General features: G+C 39.2%; 1 protein-coding gene across 1 annotated transcript; it reads left to right on the top strand.

Annotated features, from left to right (window-relative positions):
* Positions 1–242: 242 nt before the first annotated feature.
* On the top strand, positions 243–15118 carry LOC133413293 (guanine nucleotide-binding protein G(q) subunit alpha-like). The gene is made up of 8 exons (XM_061697431.1): positions 243–655; positions 793–954; positions 2221–2405; positions 6957–7111; positions 8572–8700; positions 8778–8907; positions 9023–9176; positions 10048–15118. The coding sequence occupies exons 2-8, from the start codon at positions 819–821 to the stop codon at positions 10236–10238; spliced, it is 1080 nt and encodes a 359-aa protein (XP_061553415.1). The 5' UTR covers positions 243–655; positions 793–818; the 3' UTR covers positions 10239–15118.
* The last annotated feature ends 122 nt before the right edge of the window (positions 15119–15240 follow it).

Below are 15240 nucleotides of genomic sequence, written 5' to 3' on the forward strand. Positions count from 1 at the left end.
TACTATAAGCCGTTTTTTAAAATTGTACACAATAGATATTAAAATAAATATCTTTGTATACTTTGTAATTCGCAAGAAAACTTAGTGTTGATTGTGTATAGGTATCATCGATTCTTCTCTGTATCGTGATACTTTATCGTTATGGTTGTTAAAATGTCGCGATACTCTTGTGTCACGTGTCATGTCCACCCGCAGTCAGCACTCGCTTTTTTTTTTTTTTTGTTTACCGGAAACGAGTTACAGTAATGTCATAGACGAGAATTCACACGCTTTCCCATCGCTGGAGAGAACGCGAGAGCTTGGGGCTGTCAGTCCCCTTTCCCCCCCCGTCACATGTGCCATCCGTGCGGGGCTCAGTGAACCAACCTCCAGCGCACACCGCGGGGGTCGCCGCGGTGGGACGGAGACACATACACCCCGCTTTCGAGACCCAAAAGTCGGCTGCGGAGTTTTTTTCCCAGCTCGATGAGACTTGGCTCCTTTTCGTCGTCTTGTTTTTGAATTTTTTTTTTTTTTTTTTTTTTTTTTTTACAGAGTACACTTCATGGGACCATGAAGTGAAACTCCGCCATATTCGGCACATCCACCACGCCCGCCGAGAGTGCTGAAAACGTATTTGCTTCACTTCATTTAGCATTAAAAGCGGCGTGTAAAGGTAAAAAGTAAACTTACATGAGTTATATATGTTGTGCTTTTTAGTGAGTGGACTCGTGGTTGTTGTGCCCCCCCCTCCCACCTTCTCCCACCCTCACCGCAGCGCTTAACCGGCATCATGTTTGTGTCCGTGCCCAGGGAGGCGACGCCTGAAGCCGGGCACGATGACCCTGATGGCGGTGGGGGCTTGCTGCCTCAACCCGGAGGCCAAAGAGGCTCGGAGGATCAACGACGAGATCGAAAGGCAGCTACGCCGCGACAAGAGGGACTCGAGACGGGAATACAAGCTTCTTTTGCTCGGTAAATGAAGTAAATCAATCTTTACACATAGTGTTCTCAAGCCTTTGATTACTCAATAGTTTTTGAATGTCATGCGTGACAGATGAAAGCGAACAGCCTCGATGTGTGGAGTTTATTTAAAAAAAACAAACAAGAAAACTTTATTTGTCCCCTGAGGGTGCGACATTTCAAGGTACTGACATGTTTTTGTACTAGACTAAAAAATAAAATCAATACTTTCAAAGTAAATCACCGGACACTCATATTAAAGTCAATGTAATTAAATCCATTAAGAAGAACGTAAGTTCATCAAGTAAGTTCATCAAATTCAAAGTGTGGATCAAGGGCAGTTTTTTCAAAACCACTTTTTGGAACCCTTATTGGGCGTGGTACGGTCTACCTTGGTCTTACGGTACCTATAGGATGGCATTCACTAAATTAAGATAATGGAATATATATTGTGGCAACTCGCTCAGAAGCAAGTCATCAATATAACAGTATACAGTGCTAAATAAAAGGGTTTCGGGGGCTGACTGCAGCGGTAGGAGTAAGGCACAATGTACGAGTTGCAAGTAAATGTATTAACCCTCAAGTTTCAAGAAAGTCTCAAGTTACTGTGGCAAAAATGCCACAGTAACGGGTCCAGACTAAATTTAAAGCATGTCGAGTCAAGTATGAAATTTCCCAAATTCAGAGAGCGGTATCAAAACTACTTTTTGGAACCGCTTGGACTGTCTGCAATACCTGCCTTGAACAGAAATTCACCAAATTGACTGTTATCAAATGTTGTGGAGGGTGTCAAAAGAGCTCTTCTGGACCATTTTTGTTTTTGTTTTTTGTGCCCACCTGTTGTGTACAGGCGATCTGAACTGGCCAAATCTTGGCGGGGCACCAAAAGTCCCCATCTTAGGGTTCCCCCAACTTTGGTATGCTACGTAAGGACCAATTTTGACCTTTCTTTTCCTTTGCTTAAAAAAAATCACTTGTATGGTTGGTGTCATAAGCATGGAGCCCCTCCAACTTAGTGGAAGGGTGTCAAATGAGGTGAGCTATTAACTGCAGTGGTATGGTATCTAAAGGACGGAGCAAGTGATGATGCTGGTCGGTACAAATTTTTTAAACTCTACTGTTAGGACAACAGTTTTTGTAGCTACTACTATTGTCCAGGTAGAATTCATAGTGGTACGGCTATCAACACAGTTGATCCATCCTATTTTTCTAGTTTTGAAATCCTATTGTTGGGACACTGATTAAAAAATAAAATAAAATTGATGTTGTATTTACCAGGGACCGGCGAGAGCGGTAAGAGCACCTTCATCAAGCAAATGAGGATCATCCACGGCCGAGGCTACTCTGACGAGGACAAGCGTGCCTTCACCAGGCTGGTGTACCAGAACATTTTCACCGCTATGCAGGCCATGATCCAGGCCATGAAGATGCTGCGGATCCCCTACAAGTACCAATACAATAAGGTACCCACACACGCGAGGGAGCTTTTATCGTCAGTTTATACAATGACTGCAGGAGTGGGGGGTGGTGTGGCGGGGCTGCGGTGTGTTAACTGCACAGTGGAGAACTTAATTTGCGGCCATGTTTAGTTTTGCAGTCCTGCTGCCAGACACTCGCAGAGAACAAGGTCAGTCCTCTGCAGGTTTACAATATTTTTCTTCGAGTGAATCCCCATTTATCACTAGGGATACATTCCAGATCCACCTGCAATGGGTGAAAATCAGCAATATAGAGGGACTTTAAAAAAAAAAAATATATATATACAGTGGTGCCTTGAGATACAAGTTGAATTTCTTCTGTGACCAGGCTCGTACCTTAAAACACTTGTATTTCAAATCATATTTTCCTATTGAAATGATTGGAAATGCAATGAATCTGTTCATGCCTTCCCTAAAAAAAACAACAAAATATGTTTTAATGTGTCTTTTAATGAGGAAAAATAGCACTCCACACTATTGTACATTATAAATAAACCGTTTTTGTGTCACTACATCAATTGAATGACCATTGTGCTGCTCCTTCTTGTGTGCCTGCCTTGAGCCACCTGGGGGCAGTATAAGACAGAGTTACTGTTCATTGATATGTCAGAGCTCCTCTCACAGCTCATCAGTATGCCACTAATATTAGTTGTTCTACGCAGAGGATAAAGAATATGACTCTTGAGTCCTGTTATATTGTGTTGCTACATCGTTTGTGTTCCAACCTTTGTTTAAACAGTTGTAGCACTGCAACATAGATGCTATTTAGCGTTAGCGTTAAGCTAGCAGACTGAAAGGCTTAGCTATGTGGTGTTTTTTAAATACACAGTGTAATTATCTTTGTTTTGTTTAGTTTGACAGTAAACCTCAGCTGGGAGTGGCAAGAAACAGATTGGAGACTTTTTTTTTAAGATTTGTCCACAAACTGTTACCTGTTGTGAAGTGAATTGAGTCACTACCAGAATACAGCTTGTCTCTCAGGTCTGCGCTTGCAAGTCAAAGCAAAAAAAATTGTCTGAACGACAGCTCGTATCTCACAACACGCGCACACACACACACACACACATACACATTTTAAAGTATTTCCTCGTGCATTTTTTCACTTCCACTTCCACAGTTCTCCAGATGAGAGACAAAGTCTGCTTGATTTAAGCTGTTCATTTGTCAGTACCAGTTGAAGTTATTGTAAAATTAACACATAAAACAAAAGAAAATTAAACCTTTGTATAATTAATCACGAAAATGTTCAACTAAACCATATTATATTTCTCCTCTTGTTGGAACGGTTATTACTGCAGCTGGAAAGGCAGCTTTTTTTCTTGTTTCTCAAAACGCTCTTGTTGTAGCAGCAATATTGAGTGTACTCCCATAGAATTATTTTGTTCCCATTTAAAAAAATAAATTAAAAAAATTAAAAAAAAAGATTTATAATCATAAAATGTATGTACATCTTTAGTTTCATATGCCTATTCTTGTAGTGCAATTTTCTTTTCCCGCATCAGATGTGAATGAATAGTATTACTCGAAATAAGTCACAAATTACAATTTATTCCTAAAATTACAATTTACAAAGAAGTATTTTCTTGGTTTATTAAAATGTTTATTGTAAAATATTTTTTTCATTGTAAAATTATGACTCTTTTCTGGTAAAAGTACAACTATTTACTCACACATTTTTTCACTTGCTGTTCCATGTGAAATTAGGACTCCTCATAGTTTTTGAGTTTTTTTTAAATTCAGCATACAATCAGAACTTTATTCCTATCAAATTACGGCTTTTTTGTCAGAATTATTTATTCTTAAAATTGTAACTTACTAAATGTTTTTCATGCTTTAATAGAACCTTTCTCGTAAAATAACTTTTCTCCTCGTTTGAGATGCTTAATTATATCATGTTGTTATTATAAACACTCAATTGTATTTTTATTTTTTTTCCCCGTTGTGGCACTAATAGCAATTTGTAGATGAAGCACACACACATGCACATTTTCACATACGTGAGAGACAAACGTAAATGTTTAATGGAGGCGACAGGAGCTTATCACTCCAATTAGCACAAGCACACGAGAGCACAAGTTCCAGGTACAGACCAGGAAAGGCCCCATGGGAGAACGCTCCACTTCCCGATGTCCCTTGATGTGTGTTTTTGTGTGTGTGTGTGATTGTTATCATGTCACAGTAACTTCGTCTGAGTCAGCATGTGTATGTTCTTGAAAGGGAAACCATAAACCAGATGTGCTCTTGGCTAACCCTAATGCTAATTATTACGCTAATAAGTCATTCATAAACGTCCCCTTTAAATGCAAGTGGAATATTTGCGCAGCTTGTTATTAATATAATAAACCAGATTGCATGGTTGCCGTTTTGTCCCTTTGTTGCCGTTTGTTTTGTCAGTTTGCGGGATTGTGCAAACATCGCACAATTTTAGCGAAGGGCCAAGATAGGTGATTCATACAACATTTTGGGAACCAATTAGAGCGGTATGACACCTCAAATCTAGGGGCGTATCAAAGGTTGTCAACGTTGCTAAAATAGTTGATTTATAACCTTTTTGTTTTCTTACCATTTGTTCAATAAAGCGATTGAAAGTGCTCCGGCGGCTGTATCTATTCTTGACCACTTGTGGGAGCATTGCAATACGTTTTGACTAGCGGTGGTAGGCTCTATCAGCTAACATCGATACGTTACCATGTGTTGGCGATCGTAGACGTACTGTTGTGGTACACATTACAGTTTATGTTCCTTATTAAGTGTGAAATGATCCCAAACTTTGGACAATCACAGCAATTTATTTCTCTGTGGTGTCCATGTAGAGAGACGAAGCTTTGAGGCATAGATTTTGCTTTAACCTCTTTTTATACTCAAACTATCTATAGCCATAGTCCAAAGTTGTGCAGGGTACCAACCAGGCTAGACGACTAGGGTTGGTGCCCCAACTAATCAAATCACATTAGTTGTGGTACCGACTCTAGTCGTTTGGTACCTAAAATGGGAAGCTCACTTTTTGCAAATGCCATTTTAGCCCGATCTCCTTTGGAAAGAGGCTGAAGATAGCTGAGCCATGCCACATTTTTAGAAGCTTTCTCTTGGGTTACCAAACAAAAGCTGTTTCATGAAAGCGTAAGAATCCAAATTAGGAATGTTGCTCCTTCACTCACGCCTGCAAGAGGCACAAAATGGCTCCAGAATACCCTCTTTCAGCGCTGGAGTAAAAGAGCGTCCACCTGGCCCGTGCGTTGACAGGAAGTATTCGCTACCAGGCGGAGAGGCAGAGAATTAAGGGCGGCCAAAGATTCCAGGAAGACATCCGTCGGCCAAGCCCGAGGAGATTATCTCAACGAGATTTTACCCGGAACTCTGCAGCGGTGGCACTTAGGCGGCCTGCTAAATGCATTTGAACGGAAGCGCTCGATGTGCTCCTGCAACGATTAGACGCAAAACCTCAAAGACACACACACACAGAGGCAGAGAAAGTGTTTCTTCTGTGGCAGTCCTGCTCTGCGTCACGGTTGTTTATGGGGAACGTTCACTGGATGTATTGAGTCAACTTGTGGGGACGTTTTTGTCATGAAAGAAAAGGAGGTCAACTGCTGTTTTGACATGTGCAGTCTTGCTCGTGATTTAATTGGCCGCTCCCTCGCGAAAGCAACAAAAACAATACCCGCACACCCTGCCGCAGATTCATATGCACAAGTACTCAATGCATAACGACTGTGACTATAAATACAGTGTACACCACAGATACAGTGTGCTATCGATACATTAGGGGCTGAATTTACACTGCAGGTCCAAGAAGTGCACAGTTCTTATTCATTTTATTATAGAGTGTATATAGAAAATACTTGTGTCATTTTCTGGTATCTTTACTTGAGTATTTATTTTTTGGGTGACTTTTATTCACATACATTTTGGCCAGAAGGTTTTTCATCCACAGGTACATTATGAATTATAAATATTGCGTTTTATAACGATACTTAACTATATTTGGCAGCAGCCGTTCTGTCTCGCTCACTTTATACCCGGAAATGTATTCTTAGCAAAAGCTCATGTGCATTTTGATTGGCTGTAATCGGCGATGTTGCGATGTTGTGCACCGGCGATTCAAATTTTGAATCGGACAGTTCGGCCACTCATAAAAACAGTTGTCAAACGCCGTAAGAGTTAGTCAAGTTTAACATACATTTGCATTGGTTTTCATGGAAAAGGCATATTAAGCAATAGGATAAAAATCCTCTGTATCCCCAAAAGGTAATTAGCATCTTCAAAAAACATGTTGCAAATCATGAAACTTTATTTGCCGCACATTTTGGCATTAGAATCTTTAAAAATATTACTTTAGAGTAATTGTTTTTCTTATAAATAATTATTACATTTTGAATTATAACTGCCAAAAATTCAAATAATCATATCAGTGAAATTAATTGATTTTCCAAGTGAAATTCAGTGGGGTATGTTTTTACAGTTATTGATCAAATTACTATAGATGAAAATGACCCATATAAATAATTTGCTGTGTTTTTTCACGCCCTTGTTCAGGCCAACGCCAGTACTGTCTGTGAGGTGAACGTGGAGACGGTGACGACGTTTACAAAAGAGTACGGAGACGCCATCAGGAGCCTGTGGGCCGACCCGGGGGTCCAGGAATGTTACAGTCGCAAGAGAGAATACCAGCTCTCCGACTCGGCCAAATAGTGAGTGTACTGTAAACAGATGGGATACCTGCCGAATACTTTCCATTGTTTCCTATGCCAGCTGCATGCATGGCTTCTGGGTTTACTCTTTATAAAGGTGAAGTTTAAATAAAGTACAGTGCATGTACAAAAAAAGTTCTACGCTTCTCTGTTCATATGCTAAGCTTTTGTCATTTAAAAAAAAAAAAAAAAAAGAACAGAATAAATAATTTCAAAAACACTTCCACCATCAATATGACTGAACTCTAACCTGTAAAACTCAATGGATTTTCTTGTTTTGTAACCTTTTCAAAATAAACAACAGAAATAATGTGGTTGCACAAGTTTGCAAACCCTCTTATAATTAGGATGTGGCTGTGTTCAGAATTGAAACTCGTGTTAAATGGGAGTCATCACACACCTGCCACCACTTAAAGCACTTCTGATTAAACCACTCAAATGTTCAGCTGTGTTAGTAGGCTTTTCCTGCCTTTTTAATTTTTTTTAATTTATTTTATTTTTTTGCCTTTAGCAAAAGTCTCTTAAGTTTGGTGTTAACACTGACTGGTATATGAAAGTTTGGTGTTAACACTGACTGGTATATGAAGCTGTTCCTAATTCCCTTCACCTTGTGTAAAACCCAGGTTCCAGCTGAAGAAAGATAGCCCCAAATCTTGACGCTGCCACCACCATGCGTTTCCGTCAAACACACCACTCACTGCCTTTCGGAATTATGGTCAAAACTTTCAACGGACTAAAACTAAATCTCCCAAGTACGTGGGAAAATGGTCTGATGAAACCAGTAAACGTTTTTTAAAATATTTTTTTTTCAGATAAAAAAAATTAGCATTTTGAAGTGGGTGTGTAGACTTTTTATGCCCACTGCATTTCCACAACCTAATAGATGCCAAGGCCCAATTAGTCATCAGGTGCATGGACCACTTTAGATGAATAAACGCCTCCCTCAACTTATCCGTCACCTTTTTGCCATCAGAAAAACAAAATGGGTACCAACTGTAATCGCTAGTAGTGACGTAATCTTTTAAAAACATCGGATAATTGTGTCTCTGATCAGAATAGGGGGAAGGGTCAAAATAGGCCCAATTACTGGTATGTGTGTACCCCAGTGATTCCGAACCAGTGTGCTATGGCACATTAGTCTGCCATGAGCAATCTTAGGGTGCGCCGTGGTAAATTATCAAATCGTACTTAACTGCTCAAAAAATTATTCATTTACAAGAAATGTAAATGTATCTCTGTTCCTCTATTTATGCCAGTGAGGCATAGTGACAGACAGAATACATGCGGTTCTGTTAGATGGCAGGACGTACATACAGTAATTACTGTGTATCTACTTTTGTTGGCATTTTTGTTTGTTGGTGTTCCATGGTATTTTCCAATTGTAAAATATGTGCCTTCACTCTCTAAAGGTTGGAAATCACTGGTGTAGCCCTACTTAAATGTAACTTGTTGCTCTCCAGCTACTTGAACGACTTGGACCGCATCGCCGACGCCGCGTACCTGCCGTCGCAGCAGGATGTGCTGCGGGTCAGGGTGCCCACCACGGGCATCATTGAGTACCCCTTCGACCTGGAGAACATGGTGTTCAGGTGAGTGTGCCGCCTCTGTCGCCTACCGTGGGGAGGGAAAAAAACGGGTCGCCATAAAGCTTTTGTCTCCGCCGCAGGATGGTGGACGTGGGCGGGCAGCGCTCGGAGAGGAGGAAGTGGATCCACTGTTTCGAGAAAGTCACATCCATCATGTTCCTGGTGGCGCTCAGCGAGTACGACCAAGTGCTGGTGGAGTCGGCACACGAGGTGACGCCCAGCAGTGTGCTTTATTGGCCTGCAGGGGGAGCTCTTCAGTCACTCTTCTAAGCTTGTTTACAGCTCCCTCCTCCTCCTATCTTTGAACATTACTTTCTTTTTGAAGAACCGTATGGAGGAGAGCATGGCCTTGTTCCGGACAATCATCACCTACGAGTGGTTCGAAGAGTCCTCGGTCATCTTGTTCCTCAACAAGATTGATTTGCTGGAGGAGAAAATAATGCAATCGCATTTGGTTGACTACTTTCCTGAATATAATGGTGAGCAGAGGAGAAGAGGCTTTTATTTACAATACTCACCTTATTCTTGTCAAAACATTGCCACAGGTCCCACTAAGATTTTTTAATGAATTTTTATACAGCTACTTTAAAAGGGTTCAGTTGAAATTAATTAACGTTCTAATAAATTCCATTACTTCATATAAGCAAGGTAGTGTATTACATTTGTCAACATTACATTTTATCATGTTAAAAAGATTTAATAATCTGTTACAACTTTGAATCAACCTCAGATGGTGGAAAGTTAATGGGCCAACTTAACCCCACTGTTGAAAATTGATGCTTTTTTTTTTTTTTTTTTTGAAGAACAGCAACATGGGAAAAAGGCGCTTGCATGACATACATGGCTAAATCTTTCCAGGCAATACAAAAGAGACTTTACACACAGACGTCCCCCTGCCGCTGTTACAAATCTGTACTCCCTCTGAATGCGGAAAATTGCCTGGTCAACTTCATCTCTCCCTTCTGTACAGTATCTCTGCCACGTATACAGAACATAACCATGGAGAAAGGCGAAAAAATGCCAACTTTATATGCTTAATGCTTCAGATAATTGATTCTTAAAGTCTGATGGTCCGCACGTTCTTTAGTGGTATCCCAAAAGAATTATTGAATTAAATGTTGAAACCGTGCATAATGTTAAAGTGGCAGTTTTTTTTTTTTTAAATCCAGAACAATACATCTATTAAGTACAGTTGTATATTAATTTTAAGTACAACCTATTACAATGGCGACTTTGTACACGTTATGTGTCGGTGCCGCAAAAAATGTGAAACAGTCAGAAAAACGTCAACTTTTAAGATGCTTTATTAGTAATTGGTGGCTTCTCATGTGCGCTCCCGGCCCTTTGAAGGTCCGCAGGGGGACGTGAAGGCGGGCCAGGAATTCATCCTGAACATGTTCGTCAACCTGCACCCCAACCGCAAGAAGCTCATCTACTACCATTTCACCTGCGCCACCGACACCGACAACATCCGATTCGTCTTCCACGCCGTCAAAGACCACATCCTGCAGGGCAACCTCGAAGACTACAACCTGGTGTGAAACGGAGGTATGGCGTCAGGAGTCCGGAGTGGAGGGAGATTCCTGAAAAGCCTCGCTATTTGACTACTTTGATGCAAGATGGCGGCAACGGAGCACCCAATGACGGTACTACTGATGTATTCAGACCTTTAATCACTAAACTGCTGCCCGAGTGGACGAAGCGTTATAAAAATCTCACCGAGCGGCAGTCAGCGGATGACTGCACGCGGACACAGTGGGACTGATTTTTACGTGGGTGCGAGTCGGTCTCACTTTAAACTGGGAGTCCCCGTCCGTCCATTGTAGCTCGTGTGTGCCTCTGTTGGGAAAACAGTATGAAAAGTCATTTGAGCATTTATTCGATATCCAGTAGGGATGGGCGAGTACCGTTACCAGGTATCGGTATCGGGTCTATACTGGCCTTATTTCAAGGTATTGGGTACTCGTGAAGGCTGCTGATACCAGCCACCGATACTGAAGTCAAGAAAATCTGACCTGGAGTAAGTCCTCCTCATCAGTATTCGAGAAATGAGTGAATCATCATTAGGGTTGGGCATCAAGAATCGCGAGAGTCCAATTCTCCCGGAATCGTTCAAATGAAAAAAATATCGGTTCCCAGTTACGATGCCTATAGTCCGCCCACCCCGAAGAAGAAGTGGCGAAAACCAACTTAGAAGTGGCGAAAACCAACAAAGAAGAACACGCACAAACGCATGCTTGTGCCCACCGGCGCCGAACAAAAGTGTGTCTTAAGTTTTTTCAAATTAATGACCAGTCGCCTCAGTGCAACACTTGATGATAATGTATAATAATAATCACCGGTGCCGTGTGAAGTTACTTTTTTGTGTCAAAATGTGGACTTCCGGTGCGTACCCTTCAAAATAAAAGGCTGCTAGCTTAAAACAGGATGTCAAATTAAAACGTGCACATATAAACCATTTGACATGATGCAACATCCATCCATTTTCCGTACCGCTCACCCTCACGAGGGTCGCGGGTGTGCTGGAGCCCATCCCAGCTATCATCGGGCGAGAGGCGGGGTACACCCTGAACTGGTGGCCAGCCAATCGAGTCCCAAATAACTGTTTTAGCAATGCTATATTTAAATTTGAGCTGAAACATGAATTAACGAATATAAAGTCAATTGGGTTAGTTCCACACACATTGCCATCAAGTTCATAGGTTTGATATTAATACCGGTGATAAAACCCCGAGTCAAATGTTCGTTTTAGTCTACGGTGCGGGTTGCTAAGAAAATGGACGTTCATAATTTGGACACCCTTTATTTTAACCATGCAAATTTTTTTGACCCAGCCCCCTAAAAGAACCGGAATCGAGAATCCTTTGGAACCGGAATCGAAATAAGGAACTGGAAGCAGAACCGGAATCGCTCAAATTCAAACGATGTCCAACCCTAATCATCATGTGCGTCAGAAAGAACGAACGTTTAGTTCACAATTATCTCTGATTGTATTCATTGAAATTATATCTATCAAAAGTACTAGTGGTGTCGGTACTCGGTATTAGAGTACTCAAGAGCGAATACATGTACTGGTATCCGTCTAAAAATAAAAAGCGGTGTCGAGCATTCATAATATACAGCTTAAGGTCCATGTACTAATATGCTCTAGGTCCTCACTGTCAGACAATTCAACATAGTAGTAGAACAACTTTGTGTCAAAACAAAACAAAACTGCACTAGTTGACACTGTGTGCTACTAGTACCTACTAGCTACTAGTTTTTATAGTGTCACAAGTAGTGCAACGCTTAGGGTCACTAGTAGGATGTCATTTTCCTACTGTTGTGCCCAAATTGTCCTACTGGTGAGGAGAAAGCGCATACTCGTTCATGGACCTTAAACTGGAGCTCAAGAATCTTGGATAAATGCTCGCACGGCTCTTTGAGCAAATATCCGATATCAAACCTTTTATTCGATATCTTTGAACTTATAGTAGTAGTACTAGGCCAAAGGTAGCACAAGTAGTCGGAAAAAAAACATTACTCGTCGGACATTGTTGTTCTACTAGTGCGCTGCCTTGTGTTTCGAGTGAGGACAAAGAGTGTACTAGTATATGGACCTTAAGCTGGATAGCAAGGATATGGAATAGATGCTCAAACGGCTTTCCATAACCCAGTCATAATCAACACTAATTGCACATTTCCCTTTTAAGCCTTCACTCATTTGCATACTTGAGTAACATTGTTTCACCAGTTTGGAGTCGACATCTTTGTTTTTGTGTGTGCACAGCATCAATTTGTATTTGCCACACTGGGAAAAAAAAAAAAAAAATACTACAATTGCGAGAAAACGGTTGTAAAGTTGCGAGGAGAATACAAATAATAACGGAAATATCCGGATAAAAAAATGTCCGAGAATAATATTACAGGATTTTTGGTTGTGTTTTTGTGAGGAAAAAGTCCTATTTTTTTTTTTTTAATTAGTGAATTTAAAAACAATAACTATAAAAAAACTTTATCCTTGGAACATTCCAACTTTATTCTTTGCAATTTTGTTCTCTTTAAATTATTACTTTATTGTAGAGTGACACAGTTTTTTCCTTAATAAAATTCCGGCTTTTTTGCTCATCCAACAATATGTTTTTCCTGTAAAATTGGGAATTTTATTCTCATGAAATTACCACTTTATTGTTGTGAAATTTGCCAGTAAAAGATTAAAAAAAAAGAGAAAAAAGTACAGTTACAAAAAACAGTCGTAACGTTGCAAGAGTAATGCAATTGTAATTTCACGATTAAAAAAGTTGTTTACTTTTTAGGTTAATGTTTTGGATCAAGTCTATCAGAAGACTATTTTTTCGACAATGTTAAAAAAAAGTCAAAATTTTAACTTGTGAATTAAGAAAACAAAACTATGGTATAACTGTATATACACGATTTACAACTGTGTTCTCATAACATTCCAACTTTGTTCTTATAACAATTTTATCCCCAACTTATTATGACTTTACTGTACATTTTTCCTTGAAAAAAATTCTACTCTAAATTTTTTCCTGTAATACAACCTTATTTTTAAAATTCTGGGTCTTTTTTTGTAAAATTGGGACTTTATTTTCCCCTAAGATTGCCACTTTACTGTTGTGAAATTTGCCACAACAGTAAAGTGGCAATCAAAATATAACATTTAACTTTAGTATTAGCCACACTGAAAAGATTAAACAACCAGTCATACAGTTGTGTTTATAATTTCACTATAATGTTCCGATAGTCTGTTCTTTTGATGAAGTTGTCATATTACGACACTAAAGTCATGTTACACGGCTTTTTTATCATCTTTTATTGAATAAAGTAATTAATTTTAACGAGCGAATGTAAAAAACAAAAACAAAATCTTAAACCGCAAATAAAGAGTAACTAACTACGCTGTTTACGAATGTTCGTAACACTCCTACTTTATTCTTGTAAAATTGCGATTTTTATCCTCTTCAAATGTTGACGTCAATGTAAATGGACTTTATTCTTGTAATATAGATACTTTTCCCCCCATAAATCATGACATGATTCTTGTAAATTACGACTGTTTGAATGTACAAATAAAAAAAAAATAAAACAAATCTCATAAAGTTCTATTTGTTTTGGCTCACAGTTTGACTTTTCATCGAAAGATTACCACTTTAGTTCTTAAATTTTGCACTTTTTTCTCAAAGTAACTTTTTGAGTAAAATTAAAACTTTATTCTCGTAAAATAATACATCTTCATTAAAATGAGTTACTACTATTTTCATAAGTTACCACTTGTCTTGCAAAATGATGAATTTAAAGCACCACTGAAGCTATTGTTGTAAAATTAACTTTTTAAAAAAATGAATGTTTCCAGCCCATAAACTTTTATTCACATAAGATACATCTTTTTCGCAAAATTATGACTTTTCTCATACTACTACAACTTTGTTCTTGTAAATTGCATTGTTCTTCAAAATTTAGAACAGTTTCTCAAAGTCATTTTTTTTCTTGTAATATTACAAAATACTTCTTGAAAATTTACTACTGTTTACTTCACAAAATAACAACTTTTCTTGCAAAATTAGGACTGTCCTCTGGTAAACCTGAATTTGTTTTGTAAAATTACAATACTTCTCGTAAATTGAAAGTTTGTTTAAACTTATTCACTGGCAGCCTTCCCAGTTATTTATTTTACATTTTTTTTCCCCATCAAATTGAGGCTGTTCTCGTAAGAATTACAACTTTATTTTGGTCAAATTACGCTTTATTTAGCTGATATTCCGAGTATATTCTCGGAGAATTATGAGTTTGCGGTAAGTCTAATTAAAGTAAAAAAATTTCCCCGTAGCCGAAGTAATTTTTTTTTTTTTTTACGACTTTATTCTTGTAACATGTTTGACTTATTTTCTGTGTGTCCCTAACAGTCCACTTCCACATGCACATGAACACATTTCAAAGGGAATTCTGCTGCATAAGCATTTCATCATTTCTTTCTTTCCTTTTTTTTTCTTCCATAATTTGGTGATTGTATGAAGCTGCAGTCATGTAATTTGTAATCTGCCAAATTGGCTGTAGAAGTGGGTTTGTTTGAACGTGCACTATAAATATGACATGGTACAGCGACCGCAGTCCCGAAGAGCCTAAACGCCGAGAGAAATGTGTGTTAAATAACCTCTCGGGCATTAAATGAGTGCGGTCTTGATCTCAGTTGAAGTGCTGTTTAAATTGTTGGAGTAAATGAATAAAAGCCTAATTAGAGCAGATTGGTGGCACCACTGTTTACATGACCTCTCGTCGTCTTATTAAAAGTAATTGCGGTCTAATTTATGCTTGAATTTCACTCACTGCAATTGATGTTTTATGCAGCATCTGTGTGTGTGTGCGCGCGCGTATGCATGTGTGTTTGTATGTGATCATTTGAATAAAGTAAAAATGTTGCTAATGGTTTGTGTCTTTGTGTGTTTACCACTGGCGCAGCATCAGACTTCACCATTACGTGTTTCTGTTGATGTTGTGTGCTGAGATTTAGTCCACAGGGAACGATGATGTGCAAGGATGGATTTA

This window comes from Phycodurus eques, chromosome 15 (genome assembly GCF_024500275.1).
Source record: "Phycodurus eques isolate BA_2022a chromosome 15, UOR_Pequ_1.1, whole genome shotgun sequence".
NCBI lineage: Eukaryota > Metazoa > Chordata > Actinopteri > Syngnathiformes > Syngnathidae > Phycodurus > Phycodurus eques.

Excerpts from the sequence above, each read along its gene's own strand:
- LOC133413293 (XM_061697431.1), top strand. The coding sequence starts at position 819 with ATGACCCTGATGGCGGTGGGGGCTTGCTGCCTCAACCCGGAGGCCAAA. Across the intron at positions 7,112-8,571 it reads CTCTCCGACTCGGCCAAATA|CTACTTGAACGACTTGGACC; the intron begins GTGAGTGTACTG and ends GTTGCTCTCCAG. Across the intron at positions 8,908-9,022 it reads TGGTGGAGTCGGCACACGAG|AACCGTATGGAGGAGAGCAT; the intron begins GTGACGCCCAGC and ends TTCTTTTTGAAG.